The sequence below is a fragment of the Gallus gallus genome, chromosome 4 (assembly GCF_016699485.2).
Source record: "Gallus gallus isolate bGalGal1 chromosome 4, bGalGal1.mat.broiler.GRCg7b, whole genome shotgun sequence".
NCBI classification, from domain to species: Eukaryota; Metazoa; Chordata; class Aves; order Galliformes; family Phasianidae; genus Gallus; species Gallus gallus.
Window position 1 is genome coordinate 29,290,833 of NC_052535.1, and position 17,726 is coordinate 29,308,558.

Consider the following 17,726-nt stretch of genomic DNA (forward strand, 5'->3'; position numbering starts at 1 on the left):
GGAAGCATTACTGAGAGAGCAGGAAACAAATTCAGCTACTGAGATCTAGTAAATCAGTTTAAAAGAAGTTTGGAATAGAAACATGACAATAGTTTATGAGATTAAACTGAAACTGAAAATACTCTGAGTAGAGCCTAGAAAGCATTTTCCATTATTGGACAGCCACACGTTGCCTCTCTCAAAGCTATTTAAAACATTTTAAACTACTGTGTGTTCCTTCCAACAGATGACAAACTTCTCTCTCTGCAGCCAGAGGAGGGCAACAGAGGGTGTGCAGTGAGACACAGCATTCATTCTGGTGCCTTTTCTTGTTGGAAGAATGCTTAGTGTAATGCAGACTAGCAGTCTGATAAAACCAGTGAGAAGCAATGAGGAATGAAAGAAGTGACCTTAGCGCTCTTTTAATTGGCAGTGGCAACTCAGTCGAATGCAAACCTTTCAAAGTTCAAAACTGACTAATAGGAAGGAGAAGATTTGCTTAGGGCTGCCTAAAGAAATGCTGCTCTACAGTGAACTTTCCCTATAAACTCTGGAAGGAACAGCTGTTCCAATACGTCTTTACCCTCTCTAGCTGCCATGGATTTGAGACTGACAGTATAAATTAGAAAACACAAAATGCTTCTTTCAGGTAGCATGTATTCAGGGTGTTCCGTAGTCATTGGTAACATTCAGTGTCATATCACCCTTTGTCTACAAGACTAAATAATATGTTATCATTCCTATATGTATGCATCTCGCATTCATGATGCTCTGGGAGCTGGCTACGACTATGCTGAAGACAACTAACTTATATATTCAGCTGAGTGCTGCGTTGGTAAAAAAAAAAAATATCTGCCTCAAAATAAAACTTTTACTCAGCATTAATCTATTGAACATTTGTAAGTATGTTTAAAAGCAAAGTTGAAAGTTCATGAAACGTAAATGTCAGCAGAAGTACCTGGTTCAGCTTGGGCAAATCCTTTGAGTTTTTTGCTTTGGATTTATTCTCTTGGCTCCACATTCTCAGATAATTTCGATTCTCTTGTGAACTCTTCTTGCCTATTATGAACAAATTACCCAGAGATGCAAGAAAAGTCCATGAAGAAACCTTAAGTTAATACCTTTTTCCATTTCCAAAAGGAGTATCTTGTCAAGAAATTAAAGATGTAACTCAGAGGGAGACAACGTGCATACCTTTGTCTGTTTTCAGACTCACTGTAACAAATCCATCATCTACTCCTTGTTTGTTCCTGCTGTCCAGACCAACAACTAGAAAATAGAAGGGTGGGGAGAGAGACCATTGTGGTTTTACACCTATAAATAGATTTCAGGTGTACAGTATAAAATAAAGAATGTTCACTTTGCTGAAAATGCAGAGAAAAAATGCTAGAAATTAGCCATGACATTCATTTACTCTCAAGTCTGTTGACAAATCCCATATAGTTAGTAATTGCTTACAATTACACTTACTAATATAAATACTTGGATTTTTTGTGTAATACAATGATTATTCTTTGGTAGTTACCGCTACCAAACAGCTTCTAGCATGATTCATGTTTGGTGATTATACTAAAGCATCCTGTTTTATCTATTAGGACTTAAAACTTCTATCTCTGCTCTATCAATTCTTATCTGTATTTTCAAACAACACTCCTTCCCTCCGTAATCTGAAGGATGGATAATATTTTCTTAAATCAGAGGGAAACTTAACATCACATATCTCCAAGGAAGAGAATGTCATTTAAGACAACACAGTTGAGAGAAAGAGAGAGAGAGAAAGAGAGAGAGAGAAAGAGAGAGAGAGAAAGAGAGAGAGAGAAAGAGAGAGAGAGAAAGAGAGAGAGAGAAAGAGAGAGAGAGAAAGAGAGAGAGAGAAAGAGAGAGAGAGAAAGAGAGAGATGTTCTCATTAGGCTACAAAAAGATTTCAGACTACTGAACTACATTTTGATATATCTGTTGGCTCCATTTATTTATTTATTTATTTATTTATTAGAATTTCCCATGTTCTGTGATCCAAATGCATCGTGGAAGACAATATATGTATTTTCATTCTCCATGAGGGCATATATGCTCAATTTATCACAGGATTACTTCTGCAGTGAACACATAGATTACATTGTTCTGAGAGTATTTCTGCAGTGCACAATCCAGGCGACCCATACTTTTCTTTACAGAAAATAGATCACTTTCAGAGTTTGATCCAATGAAAAAGTAACTTTTTAAGACGACATGGTGTTTGAAGTGCATTACCTTGTATTTTCATACTCAAGACAAAAGATGCCTACCATGCGTACATTCTGGTGTGATGTCTTCAAAAAAGTACTGCGTGGCTTCAAAAGCAGAGTCTGGTTCCTCTTGCTCAGGGGATGGATCTAAGCAATACCACAAAACTCCATTTCATTAAAAACTCTACGCTTCCATTAAAAACTATAACATATTCCATTTCATTTTCTGCAAATAATAGTTTGAAGATGTGAAGGTTCAATTCATGGGAGATGAAACAACTGGATCCAGTACCACCTTTTTACTGTCACCCCTTCCACCTCTGAAATCCACCTCTCTTTGGCTTCTCATAACTACCTGCCTTCAGAAGCTGGCTTGTTTCCATGTCTAACTTCCATTACATTCTTCCATGCAGGGCATCCTAAGCAGGATGTGAACCTATGCTAGCTTGAAACAGCCTGTTGTAACTTGGCATGAGACCCCCAAGTTCCTCAATACCAGAAATTGCATTCTTAGAACTAGATTCCTTCTTGTTCAGTAAAGTCAACTGTTCCCTTTTCAGTTAAGCTAGCCAATCACTCCAGTTGACCTCCAAGTAAACCCAACTGGGAGCAACGAAGGACACGCACTTTCAAAGCACATGTAGGTGAATGTCCTCTCACAGGTTTTAGATGCATCTACCAGAAGAGTAAAAGTGCAAATTAAAGCATCCAAACAAGTGCAACATAATTAAATCACAGATTCAGCGAGGACAGCAATAGGTACTTTATGACAGGCTTTAGACAAGTCAGAGAGCATACAGTTCCAGCTCACTGTTTTCTTCAGGGGGCAAAACTGTTCTGAGAGGTTTCCGTCCCCTCTCCACCCTAAAATGTCTTTTTCACTTAGCTGAGTTCAACTGTTTGCACAGCTCCCTGGAGAACATCTGTAAAAGTGATCTGGATTTTAAAACAATCAAGAAGTATCTTTCTGGAAATACTTGTACCAATCCAGGGGGGAACCTGAGAAGAAAGCCTGGAGACAGAATAGTAACCAGGTCACCTAGGAACATTTTGACCTGGCTTTACTGCTAAATAAAATATGTTATGGTAACAAACACTGAAGAACACTATTTGTTCTGCATGGGAGAAGTCACCAAACGCAGCTCAACTGGCAAGAGACCCGTGTCAATGGCCTTTTTGTGACAGGAGAAATAAGAGAATCAGATGATGCTTTCAGGCTTTCTAAATCATCTGGCTAAGGCAAAATCTCTCTTATTTTACCACTGCACAGATAAAATGATTTCTACAAATTGATTGTAGCTGTGACAACTGCTTGTTTGCAACTCTGGTCCAAAGTTCAGTTCTTGCCACAAAGACAGCTATTTTAATATAATTTACTTACCAGGCAAAACATGCATTTTATACAGTAGCTTTAGCTTCTCTGTAAGATCGCCATGGCATGCTGCACCTAAACAGCATAGTATACAATATGTTAATACTCAGTATTCAACACCATTCTATTTATTATTGCTAGAATATTGCATCTAGAAGCTGCTACATTCTGCAGCTTCGTCACTGCACCCCCTTTACAGCCCCAAATAGATCAGAAAGCAGTTATTTGACTTCTACAATCATATGGTCTGCAGTAGAAATGAATCAATAGCATGAAAACACAGAACACTTTAAATGCTGTACTTCTGCACTAGGTCCTTTGCTATTTGACTATTTCATAACTCTCAAAAATAACCCATCATCACCATGTTGCCACTAAACTTTTAGCAGGAGACCTTCCTTAGGATGGCATTTTTGTGCGGACTTCAAGCATCACATGACTTAGAACGTTTCTCAGGAAGAAGAAAAAATAGTAATAAAAAAAGACATTCAAGCAAACACAAACACTATTTAGCCAAGGGCTAAATTGTTATTTATGCAATACCCTCTGGTGATAGATATCTACCTCAATTCCTGACTGAAATTAGCTGTATGAAATCCAAGCAGTCCACTGTAGACTACTGTAATAAGGGAATTGACGTTAGTTCATTTGAAAGCACTAAAGTAACCTAAAATCAGACCTCTTCATAAATCATCTTTTTCATGACATGTAATTCAGAAATAAATGAATTAACATTAATTAACTAGGTTAAACAGGTTTATTTTACCTTACAGCGTCAACCTACCTCTGCCATGCAAACTACAACAAAGTATGGATTGGCGAATACTACCATAGCCCACTGTTAAACTTAAGACTGCAATAACTACAGATGTCAAGCCAAAGAAATTGGTGCATCTACATTAGTCATTTTACTTTGAACTTGGTCCCTTCTCTTTAAGGGCCACAACACTATGCAAATGCTTCCTTTTCTGGTGAAGTTTTGTCCTAGGTTATGCACCCAAGTACCACATGATATGCCACACTGGTAAAAGCAACAAGAAATAACTCAAGCACAGAATAGGCTGCAGTTCTGAGTCTTTCAGCAATGGCTACAAATGCATTCAGAGTAGAATTTGGGGTATGGGGTATCTGGTGACATCTGTAGGATTGTTCTTGCCCATCTCCCCAGATGTAATGAGTATCGAAAAAGCTCAAACAGCACTGCTTTTTGCTTTCTTTCCTGAAACATGTCTGTGTGCTTCCTATTGAAAGGCTCTTTTTCTCCTCAGAACATACAGGAATGAAGACAACAGAATGCAGGACAAGCTGTCATCTGGATGCTCTCAGAGACAACCCCCCGGACCTCTCCCAGAAGAGGTCAGACAGTTTTGCAAAGGGACAAATAGCTTACTGGTAACTTACAGGAACTGCCTGGCAGTTGGCTGCATTGGGCTATCCCCACATAACATCAGTCTACAGCCATAAAGACAAGAGACAGAAACAGACCTCTGGTAGATGTGTCCCTATTATGGAGTTAGGGAGACCTTTGCACAGGTGGATGCCTCAGCTCAGGACATCATTTTTGACCTGCACACTGTGATACAGGGGTCATTCCATAAGACAGCCTAGAGAGCACAGTACCTCCTGTCCAGCCTCTACCCTCTACATCCCCAAACAGCAGAACAGATGCTGCTGCCAAAGGTCCATGAACAGCACTGAGGAAGTGGTAAGACCTTCCTTAGCTCCATTCAGGAACACTCCCTTCCTGGCAATCTGGAGGCAGAGGCCTTACAACCTTCAATAATGTTTAACAAACCTCATCTTTTTGGGATGCAATTCTTGTATGATAGTCCTCCAGTTTTTATCCATAAGTTTTAAATGGGTGGTGCAAGGATGATACACAATTCACTCATGTCCTATCCCAACAGCTTTCTGTGGCTCTAACTCATGCTTCCTGTAGCTTTTTCTAAACTCATCACATTCTGCTCCTAGTCTCACTTTCCTCTCATTGACTGAGGTGCTTCTAAGCAGCAGTTGATGCTCCTGCCTAGGTGCAGGCTACCAGCCCTAAAACCTAACTATGTGAGGAAGAGACAGCTGCTGCCTCATCTTGCTTACTCTTAATCCTGGGGCTCACCCATTCCCTTTGTTGCAATATTGACTTCTATCTCTTGAAATTTTGCCTCGAGACTTTTATAGGCCACACTGTCCATTAATGACGTTCAACTTCCCTATCCAACCAGCATTATCATTTTCTCCTTTTTCAGTTTACTTCTACTCTACTCTCTCTCTTAATCCGCAGGCCTGGTTATCGATTGCAGAAGTAATACAAGTAGGACCTCGCTGCATACACTGTGAGATGTGACACCTTTTTTAATTTAACTACAAAATGTAGCCAAAAGAGAAGTTCTATAAAGTTAGAAGTTCTCTCTGAGAATTAATCTTTCATGCATCATCACCTCTTTCAGATGGTATCTCCAGTTCTTAGCTCTTCAGTGATATGGGACCACGCCCACCTATAAGAGACTGCATCCAGCTGTAACAGAGCTATAGCAACAAATCAGCTGCACTGTGGGCATAGCTGTAAAGGGTTCAGTAAAGCTTCTTCTCATATAGAATTCTTGCAAGCTCACTCTCGGCACAATCCCATCACAGCCCACGCTCTTCAGTAATGCTTGGTGACTGCTGGCTGTTCTGGCCACAGCTGGGTTTCCAAGCAAAATGGAATCCTACCCTCAAAGTACTGGTAGTAGGAAGCAGTACAATGAAGTAACAATCACTGACAGACCATTTGGAAAGAGCATGCCAGATCATTTGTCATGGTCTGTGGAAGACAAGCCACCATCTTCTTGCCCCTTTTAAAGGTCTTCAGCCAGATACAGATGTGGTCACTGATATTAACACTGACAGTTGCTGCTAAAGCAGGAAAAATAAGACTGCATCCTAACGTAAGGATTTCTAGATGAGTTCATGTTCACAGGTTTAAAGGAGGCAGGCTTTGCTTGGCCACATGAAAGGTGGGAAAGCATCAGTAGCAAAATAAAGCACCGTTACTTTAAGGGAGACCTACAGCTGGGCACTCAGCTAAGCCCTCCTGGGACAGCTGTGAATATCGCTTCACACCACATCTGGGGTACAGGAATGAGACCATGCCCATCACACTGGCACAGAGAACCACAGGTACTCAGGCTATAATCAACGTGTAGCTCACACACAGTCCTTCTCCCAGTGTGATACACCAATGCCTAGTGTAGATGCACCTACTGACACCAACCTAAACCCCTGCGGGCACCACTGCCATAGGTGTGATTAAATTAACTGAACAGCAGCTTGAAGAGCTCTTAAAGCAAGAGATGACTTATGCAAACCGGCATACATCAAACTCAGACTCATTATCTGATAGCTAATAAAACATCTGTGCTTGTGACAGAGTGGATTCCCTTTAGAAACAAACCATTCTAGTCAGATTATTTTAAGAGTGCTGTGAATTCTCCTTACTTAGCCCAGACACGAATTCACGGAAGTTGATGAGCAAGTCTCCATTTTCATCAAGAAGTCTGAATAAGCGTGCAGCCAATACATCTGAATGAGTTCCACATGCCCAAGGAAAGAGGAGTGCAAACATCCCCTTGAACTGCTCAAAATCAATCCGGTACTGTTCCAGATAAGGCAGGCTGGGATCATGACGGTCAATAGCATTGCTGTTTCCTCCCCAGTAGCAGCTAGTCAGATGTTCTGCCTGAACACAAGGCAAATGCTGTGACTGTCATCACCTCTGTAAACAACTCATCAGTTATCAATGATAAAAGAACAAAACTCTTAAACACGCTCTTTAAGCTACACAAGTTTAACAGATGCATTTCCATCTACCTAGCCCTTGCAAATCTACAGAAGAGATTTCTCCTCAGTCCAGCACAAAATGATTTCTCTCTATCTATCTCTATCAAAGAGTCAGAAAGGTGGGAGGGAGGGAGATGGAATCTGTAATTTCAGGGTATATGAAGATAACTGAATTTTTTCTTTCTTTCTTTTTCCTTTTCTTTTTTTTTTTTTACTATACTGTTTCAAAAATACCACATGTAGACCTGCTTTTTTCAGTCCTACTGAAGAAAGTGGGAGCCCTGGAGCTGATTTCAGTGGAATCCACTTCAAATCAACTCTGAAGCTTAAGGAAAGAAGTCTTAGCACTGCACAGTGATATGCCAGAATGGACTGTCTTAGTCTCCCTGCTTCTGTAGTAGACTGGAAGGCAGCACTGTAGGATTTAGACAATCTTAGGCCCTGATATTACGGACGGGGAATTGAAAGGAAATAAATACTTCATGGGATATCATAAAATCTCTTTTACAACAAACCAGAGGATTAAAGTATCTTGTTTCAGGGCACTGCAAATGGAAATGAAGCTACAGTGTTTTAATTAAATCTGTGCTGTACTAAGACATCACTTTGTGACACTATATTTCTACATATTACATTGAAGCACTAACAGCAGCAAAAGTCAGCTGTTGTGGTATGACAATATTAATGAAGATTGTTATGTTCAACTCTAAAAATCAGGTACAGAAAGATGAGTTTATAAAGACTGATCAAAAGCCCCTCTATGTTAACTTTTACATAATATAAGCTCACTGTGTTTGTGTGTACTCATTTGTTCCATGAACAGATCATGCATTACATTACTTCTTCCCTTAGCTTTTAAAAATTGTTAAATTTCTTTTGTATATTCAGTAATCCAGCAGCTAACTCAAGTTTGCATTAAGATACCTGATAGAAAACTCACAGACACTGCCTGGCCTTTAGTAAACAACCCAATCCTGTCTCATACATAAACATTTGCTTTTCCTGCAGGCACGTGATCTTATCTTCACTTCAGCTTTACCTTGAAAAGAGCATACAGTTCCTCCAATTCATCAATAGTGAAAGAAGTCTCTGTCACAATGGTTCGTACCTTTTGAAACATAACATTGACAGCTGTTACACATCTGAAATCCATGTCTCACAATAAGCTAAATTTAGTTTCAGAAACAGATGGACTTTAATCTTTACAAAGAACATTATTCCAGTACTTACCACGTTGCGCTTTGTAGTGTCTTCAAGGGTTTGGATAACTTTCAGCCTTTGTTTGAATCTCATTTGTTCGATCAAATCTGCTCGGATACTTCCAAATTTCTTAAGTGAAAATTAAAAAAAAAAAAAGAGAGAAAAAGGATAGTTGGTGTACTATGTACAGCTTTCCTTTAATGTACTTCAGAAATTCTATTTTGTGAAGGATCACAGCTAAAATGCTAACTATTCTTACACTCTTACTTGTCATTGTAACAAAGCTACCACAGTGAGCTCACTGTGCTGCCCTTGCTGCACCCAGCTACCTGATGAGTGTAGCAGTCATTATATGTCTTTTTTTTTTTCCTCTCATAGTGATTTACTATGGAATTATTGGGTGTTTTAATAATTAAATCAACCAACAACCACCTTCCTGGAACTAATTCTCTTTTTGCACCTCTCTACTGTTTCTGTCACAGTTCTTCATTCCCCGTGCTTATTTTATTTTATTTTTGCCTAATTATATAGGACTACAGCTGGTTAATTATCTGTATGGAACAACAAAGTTCTGTACTGCACGAGCACCAAGCAGACAGACTGGCTCTGCATGGATATTCATCTCAATGCAGTTAAGCCAAGACAAGATGCCTCCATGATGAAGAAGTAAAAAAAAAAATACAAAGGGAACAATTTCACAAAAACACCCTTCTTCCTGTTACAACATCATGCAAATGAGAACTACACATCTAACTTGATTCTGTTTGTCATTCAGCACAGAATATGCTAAGGATTACCTACTCCATATTAAATAGATACCATGTTTTTAGAACATGGAGGGTTTAGGGGCACAGGAAGCTCTGAAACAGCTGTCATACTGCTAATAGGAACTTACACCTTGAGCTAAAACTCTAGTTTACTTGGCACGTCATCAGAAGAAAAATATTGGAAACTAAGGAGAATTACTCCTTTAGTTACTCCCCTTAAAGTTACTCTTTAATTTTCATAAAAAATAATACATCAGTGTAATCAACAGGGATATTTTAACTGATGGATATATTTTGCAAGTTTTAGTTCTTTGTAAGCTTTCTTCTGTGCTTCACAGGTATTAGCTGTTATCAATTCCCTTCACTTGAAAATATTTTAGCTTTGTGAACAGGGGCCACTAACGTCTCTACTATCACTGATCAGCACCAGCTGATAACTTAAAAGGCATAAAGTTTGACTGAAAATGAAAAGGTCTTGTGAAATCATATTGACTCAGCTTTTTGATTGCAAGCAGCTCTCCTCTGATGCTGCATGCATCATGCAGGATGTATAAAACAGCTGCAAAGCTGTGGTTCAAAAAGAGAGAGACAGTCTAGCTCCTTCCCATCTGACTATTTCGGTTTTCTGAGGTGAGTGAATATTTCCTTCTTCTACTTCCTATTCCAAGCAAAGCCAAACTACAAAGTAAAGCAGAACTGAAGTGCACTGGCAAGTTCCTGGTAAGAAATCCTATCCTACCTCATAGGAAGATCTGATCAATCTGAAGATATCCACCTCGGGATAAGGCTCTACATCATCACTGAGCAGTGAGTGAAGGTGAGGAATGGGTGGAAGAGTGCTGTCCTTATTAGTGACACTGTCCAAATACCTGGTGAGAAAGAGAAAACGAAATAAGAAACCTAAGATTCAATTGTACTCCCTCCCATCCTAGGGCCAATAGAATAAGGGTAACAAATAGATTAAATGAAAAAAAGAAAAAAAAAAAGATTGCTAACTTCACAGTTTTTATATCAATACCTTGCCAAATCCTAATCCCTGCCACTGCTTTTTCTCAGAGCTAAGGTAGCTCTCTGAATACACTGCCTTTATCAAGAAAGAGCTCAAATGTAGCTAGTCACAGTTCACAGGTGGCTCACTGAACTGATTTGGTCTTTCTGGCTGTTTAAGTATGCAAAATTAAGTATGACACTTTGAATACCACCAGAACCAGGGTCAGCATCCTCCAGCCTACATATCCCCATCTAGTACTGCCAAACCTTGCTGCAATGGGCTTTAAATGAATTGTCATTTCCCTTGGAGCAATTGCTGTGAACGTCTTCTACATGGCAGCTGCACAACGCTTACATCCTCAGTAAACAGTGGGACTTTTACTTCAGAGGAAAGACAACCACATTCTTCTCTAATTCCAAAGAAATTCAGTACGGATGCCCCATCCCTGGAGGTGTTCAAGACCAGGTTGGCTGGGGCCCCAGGCAACCAGATACAGTGCCTGTTTTGGTGGCTGTCAACCCTGCCCACAGTAGGAGTGTTGAAACTAGAAAATTTTTGAGGTTCCTTCCAACCCAAGACATTCTCTGATTCTACGATACTCACAAAATTCATTAAGGAAGACATCCAAATTCTCAGCAGCACCTTGAAATCCTAACAGTACTATCAAATGACAGGAAATTGGACATTGCATACAGCAGCATTAATTTGCATTAAATGACTCAATCCAGTCTATTTACTGGCCTCCTCTCAACTCATTCATTTAAAAGTCCACCTAATTCTTCTGTTCGTCCATTCCCAAAACAATTTCCCTTGCTATCTAGGATTTTTCTTAGAAGCATTTATAAAGTAGTAACCAAAAGATGAAGTAATAAAAACTATCTAACTGACAGAAATAAGTTTTATAACCAGGTTTGGAAAATTTATTTGGATGTCTTCAAAGAGTAACTTACATTTTGTTAGTCACTAAACATTATTGTAAGATGATATAAAAAGCACTGTACATGGCTGAAAAAGTACTATAAGCATGTAAAAGATTTACATTTAGTGTAGTGATTTAAACTTCAACATAGCAGAATATAAATTAGAAAAGGAAGCAAAAAGAAAAATGAAGATGCTTGATTTTCTGTAATAAATACCTTCCCAAGACTGTCATGGCTTCTCCATCGTCTTTGCAATTAAGCAGCTTGTCTACATTAGCATCGAGGACAGCAAGTGCTAACTGAAATATCACCTTTATTCCTTCACAGAAGAAACAATCCACAACCACCACAGCACTCTCAAATGGCATTACACTGAGGAAAAGAGTGAGGAACCAGGACAGGGAAATAGTGGATATTACACCCAAGTCCTGCATGCAGTCATAAAGCTGAGGAACATAGTCACGAGCCAATTCTTCAAAGACACCCTGATCCACCAGCGCTCCTGTTGAAAATAAGGTTGAATGTCCATTAATTTGGGAGCAACTGAACACGTCATCATTTAGGGGAAAAAAATTATCTTCTTTGTAGGTAAATAGATATAAAAATTAAGAATATTTTACATGATTCTTATACGCGCTTTCTCACTTTCAGTGATATAGATCCACTTAGATCGTAGTAAGTTTTTGTTGGTTTAACTACAGGTTTCATAAGAGCTAATAGAGTCAAATTAGCTCTAGGACCTACAGAAGTTAGACTGTGGTTTAGTATTCAGTATTACTAACAGAATAGTATTTTTCAGTATTACTTATTGAAGGCAGCCAAGGAGACTTGCCTGTGAGGGTTTGGATTTATTCTAAGAGAATCCTTGATTATATCTATGTAATAACATCAGTATCTTAAGCAGTCCAAAAAGAAGTAGTGTCTCAAGAATTTGTGAGTTACAGCAAAGACAGTTTTCCTGATAAAGCTAAGAGCCATTTGCCTTCACTTACACAAGAAAACTACCATCCAACAGTAACAGCTTTCAGATACTGTTGCTCTTTCAAATCAGAAGTGGAAAAAAAAGAACTGCACTGTAAATTGTCAGAGCTCCTACTTCCACCCTAATCAGATAACTGGATCTTCTAAAATACCAATTTTAGCCTCCCACATCTTTCACGTGTTCTCCATTTAAGCCCTCTTTAGAATGTCACATAACCTCAAGTAGCTGAAAAAGCTTTTAACTAGCAAAGTATCTGTTTGGGAAACTATTCTCTCTCTGAGCAAGCTGCCCTGCTGTGAGCATTCACAATAGTTTCTACGCCACAAGCAGTTCTTGCTACCAGCTCAGCTGGGACACTGTCTACTGCAACTTGAAAAAAAAAAATCATAGCATACCAACAACTCTTGTGTTATAGTAGTCAGGTAGCATACGTTCACACAGAGCCACCAGCAGCCAGAAAGCTTCCTCCTCTTTTGCATAAAGGAGAAGTACTGAAGTGACAATATTCATAGCCTAAAAGAAGGACAAACAGAAATTGCTACACCCGTTTCTTTAATATCTAGCATAGTAAGTGGGCAGGTAAGTGTTTCCTACCCTTAGAAAATGAGGTAAAACAACTACTGATCTACTAGTGCTTGTAGAGGTAGTCTGCATGTCTTCTGCCAGTACAAGAACACGAATCAATGGGCTGAGGCAAGCGTCTGTAACAGTGTTGGTCACAACCAAAGCTGAACATCAGCCTCTCACTGTTGCTTACTATCCATGTTCAACTGCTCTTGACAGCTTTTTCCACACAGTTTCTATCCTTTTCGTCTATCATGACATTGTATAATGACCTTTGAATTGTCTGCTTAGATCCTCTGACTAGACTTCTATTAGTCTGAAGAAATGAAGCATTTCAGTGCAATTTTCTTCTCTGTTTATGTCTCTAAGAATTAGTTGGTCATTTCAGATCCCGAGTCATTAACATTTCAAGGCTCCAGCTTGATCATTATCTACTCTGAAATAGCAATTAAGGTTTCAAATGAAACTCAGAATGTTATAACTCTATCAAAGTCTTTTATTTTCTTTTGCCTTGTCTACCACATATGGAATATTGCCAGGCCTGAGTTCTCACTGTAACCATGAATCAGCATGCTAAAAGCCATGAACCAAGTCTCAAGGCTACATAGAATTATCCTCACAGTTTTATGAACTAGAAACACAGTGCCCTTCTACTGTTCTATTAAGCAGCCTTTAAAAAGGTTATTGTAACTATGGCTTAACGTCATATTTGTTATCAAATAATTCACGATACTGTTAGAATTGTTTGTACTTTACTTACTCATGCTATACCTAACACTTTTAACAGTCAGACGTTAATCAAGCCTCTGAACTTAACACTCCTGATTTCAAGTTTCCTGAAACTTGAAAAAATAGGTAAAAACTGTGTGGGGAGGGAAGGGCCCAGGTGATTCGTTAAAATTACATACCAAGAAATAATGACTTGAGACCAGAAACTACAGACTTGAATCACAGGAATAACAACTCTAAAATTATGCAGAATTCAGATTCAGTATTAACTGCACCAGTACCTTCACAGTAATATTTTGTACCTTTTAGAGGGTTTTTTGTTTATTTGTTTTGCCTGATTTAATTGTGTCATTGAGAATGTGGACTAATATACTCAATAGGTGGGCCAAAATCCAAAGATGAGCAATTAAAAACCTTTTCTGTTTAACAGTACCTAAAGAACCTTTCTTTGGGGCTCACTTTTCATTTTCTGCAGACGCACTTCCTTACTGTTCTGTAGTCCACTTCTGGCCAGTCTCTAGATTTACAGGCAGAAAATATATCTATAGGAAACCATGCACAGTCCTGAGTGTGCACTGCAAATGCTTCTGTTGGAGCAGGCCCTTGCATCAAATCCCTCTGACCTCAGCACTACTGCCGTTCTGCAGCACTGACGATTCTCACAGCATTTCACCATTATCAGTGAACTTCCATGGCTAAATACTCAAGCGCGTGCAAATGAAGGAAAAAAAATAAAAGGAAACAACAGGAATTCCAGAAACTGAAGGAGTGCCAAGATATTTCTGTTACCTGACAATATCCTATGTTTGGATTTCTAAAAGCATAAGCTGTCAACACTCTCCTTAGAGCAGCAATACCCATCTCATTCTGGAACGCAGGGTGTTCTGGGAGAGAGCGGTGCAGATCCCTCTCTATTTCTTCTGTAGCAAGATTATACTTCCCCATTGATCTTTCCACTAGGTCCTCATAATAGCCAGGATGAGTGGCCATTTCATTAATGGCTCCTAGGAGCGGGAGAATAAAACCACAAGAAAAAACAAGGCTTAGCAGATAAAGCATCCCAATATGATGATCACCGTCTGCTATCCTTTCATCTTGAACATCAGTTTTAAAATTCAACAAGCAAGTATGAAATGTTAGTTTGGTAAAGGTGATCTAAGAATAAAAAAAGATAATGCGGAGATGACTGAGAGTAGCTCTACTTGTCTTCTCCTCCAGACATTTTAATATCAAAGTTTAGGAGAGGAGGAGAAAGAGAAAAAAAAGCAAGCCCCTCTTTCACTTAAGATGAAATGGGAAGCATGAAGAACAAAGAGCTGTGCCATCACATGGTATCATCAGCTCTCTCTGCAGCTGGCTGTGGGGTTCATTATCTTAAACTCAAAACACATCTGAGAAAGCTACTTGCCCTGAGGAGGGAACAGATTATGCTTGGTTGCAGAAAATGCAGCATCTCAGCTGCATTCTCCAGAAAAGAGGAGAGAAAAACTCCTGAGCTTTACTCTCCCTCCTGAAAATGACTTGTCATTTTGGGCAGGGCACTCAACCTGCCTTCGGGACACTGTTACACACTCACAGGGCTGCTACGAGATCTCACTGGTGACTTCAACGGGACAGACGTGTGCATTCTTACATGTATTTACTGAAAACATTACTTTTCTCACCATTTTACACATGGGGGCACAGCAACAAGTTTATATTTAGGAATTCCTTGCAAAAGCTTACTGTGAAGGTCAGAAGTATAACTGGATTCAGAAATGATAACAAATACGAAGCAGGCCTGCAGATGGCTGTTAAACATCTGGAAGCCCTTAGACTGACTTCTGGTAGCAGAGTGTATGCACTCTGCTTCATATTCTTCATTAATTATCTAAGCCTTGTTTGAAAAAAAGATTATTCTCTTGTCTAAACACAACTGCTGCCTAAACCAGTCTGGTGCCTGTTAACAATTACGGCCTTACTTTCTCCAAACATTTCTGTTTTCTTTTTAACTACGCTCTTAAATATCTTCAAAACCCTCTCTCCTCTCATGGTTTGGCTTATAACCCACACTCCTTATCTGAACAAACACTTACCTGAAAACAGCAGCCAGAGTTCCCCTCTCATGCTTTCTGGAATGCCCTTCAGCACAAGGTCTCTAGTCTTCTCTGTCCGATACATACACACTCCTTGGCCATATTCAGCAAAGTGAATCTTCCAGGCCTGTTCTTTCAAAAACTCTTTAGCCTAACAGCAATGAAAGAAATGCATGAAGATGCTGTTCCTCCTTCTAACTGCCCCACTGAAATGCAAGGAGCTAAAAGCCTGTCATGTTTAACTCATGAAGAATGCAATAAATAACCTGGTTACAGTCTAATTCACTTATTAACAGGCTGCCTTTTTCCTTTTCTTAATTCCTATCTTTTCAGACTTTGCTGTTAAAAGAATACTTTTGAAGCAGCTGTACTTGAGAACAGGCATGCAAACTCTCCTTGATTTACATCCAACTCTGCTTTTTATGTAGCAAAGTAGTTCGTACTGGTAGAGCAACAGCACACGTAATGCTTTATTTTTGTGAAAAATACTGCCTCTTGTAGAGACCTTACTGTGGCAGAATGAAGCTTTCTTGGCTCAAAAGCATTTATTTTAAAGCAAATATAACTTTTCTCAGACAAGCACAGGGCTCCAAGACATTTTTACCAGTTTGGGGTTGAACTCCTCAGGTGACCTTCGTCGATACATAGTCATTAAAGCTTGAGTTGCTGTTGGAATGCCGTTGCCATTGAGATTGAACTGTCGTTCTCCTTCTGACTCAGAGCTGAGGCTTTTATGAGTGCTGGCAGAAACAATACTATTTGATCTTGTAAACACCTGTAGAAACCAGTCACAAACAATACAGGCATGGGGTAAAAAAGAAGTAATTCCGTAGGATTTGAATAAAGTAGTGTTAACGTTAAGTACACCCTGCCAATTACACTAGCTCCCTTGGTCTCCTGTCCACATCCGTAGCCCCCAGGTGGCTCATTGGCTGTCCAGAATTGGAGATTCACTGACACATTTGTGTGTACGTACATAAACACTCAAATACGTTTATACAGAAATTATTTTGCAGCCCTTACTTGAAAAAAGTCATTTTACAGAATATTCAGCATAGACAACACGGATTGTTATTTGGAAGAAAAATATTTTGGAGGTAGAGAACTTCCCGACTTCTCAAACAGCCTTGAAAACTTTTCCTACAGTAAGATCACATGTTGCAGCTCACACTATACGCCTAGACCTGAGATTAGTGGTCACTCATGTCTATGTATGTAGACATATTACTAATTCTAATAATAACAATCATAACTACTCATTTGTTTTTACAATTCAGTAGGTAGAGAAAAAAAAGTTTCACCTAGGGCAAAAAGCAAGAAAAATACATACATACATGCATGTGCTCTGGAATAGAACTATAAGAGTATACCAATCATACCTTACCACTAATAAAATAAGTCAGAAACTGACTTAAGTTTGATATGATAAATACAGTAGGGCTACTCAGTGGAAAACTAAGCATGGAGTTGTAACGTCACTCAGTACAGAGTTGTAACATGAGGTCTATCTACCTAAATCCTACACGACACACCTCAAAAGTCTTTTCTGCTTGCTAAGGTTTTCTGGGTTTAAAAGATTTTATAAGGTTGTGATATGATGCACACAAAACCTAAGAATTTGGCAGAAGCAGTGGTACTCAGAGTGCCTGAGAAAAGTTCATCTAACTACGTCTTTCAAGAATTGTTTACTTTGCATGGGAAAATAGGGAGGTAGTGCAGAACAGGGCCACTGATGCCCAAAAAAAGGGTTATTTTGTTCATTCAAATGTTGTGAAGTTCAGTAAGAATATACATGCAATTTCAAACATCTCTTTCTGAAGAATAAAAGTATCAGATCAAGCTCTTACATAACACGTTTCACATTAACTGCTATTTTCTTCAAAATACTGAAGTTTCACAGTTATATTTTGACTAGGATAAGTCAAAGCAATATTCAGTTAAACAGCTAGATAACCATGCTACTTTCTGAAAAGATACAATACTGTAGATACTGTGCAATGTGAAAGCAGGAGTTAAAACAGTTCCCACTTCAGTGGTGAATTCTCTCACCTTTATCATGAAGATATTCTAGTCACCACATTTGAATTGTTCAGCCTAGGGGA

General features: G+C 39.0%; 1 protein-coding gene across 4 annotated transcripts in view; it reads right to left on the bottom strand.

Annotated features, from left to right (window-relative positions):
* TBC1D9 (TBC1 domain family member 9) overlaps positions 1–17,726 on the bottom strand; it is a 43,758-nt gene that overhangs the window by 2,269 nt on the left and 23,763 nt on the right. For 3 of the 4 annotated variants that reach the window (XM_015276688.4, XM_004940948.5, XM_046940474.1), the window contains 13 exons: positions 16,229–16,399; positions 15,625–15,775; positions 14,339–14,553; positions 12,652–12,769; positions 11,491–11,776; positions 10,103–10,232; positions 8,627–8,725; positions 8,436–8,504; positions 7,055–7,295; positions 3,587–3,652; positions 2,266–2,352; positions 1,174–1,248; positions 938–1,038 (listed from right to left, as the gene is read on the bottom strand). In XM_015276688.4, coding sequence (XP_015132174.1) covers positions 938–1,038; positions 1,174–1,248; positions 2,266–2,352; positions 3,587–3,652; positions 7,055–7,295; positions 8,436–8,504; positions 8,627–8,725; positions 10,103–10,232; positions 11,491–11,776; positions 12,652–12,769; positions 14,339–14,553; positions 15,625–15,775; positions 16,229–16,399 — 1,809 coding nt within the window. The remainder of the gene's footprint in view (positions 1–937; positions 1,039–1,173; positions 1,249–2,265; positions 2,353–3,586; positions 3,653–7,054; positions 7,296–8,435; positions 8,505–8,626; positions 8,726–10,102; positions 10,233–11,490; positions 11,777–12,651; positions 12,770–14,338; positions 14,554–15,624; positions 15,776–16,228; positions 16,400–17,726) is intronic. The other variant, XM_015276687.4, reaches the window with a different exon arrangement.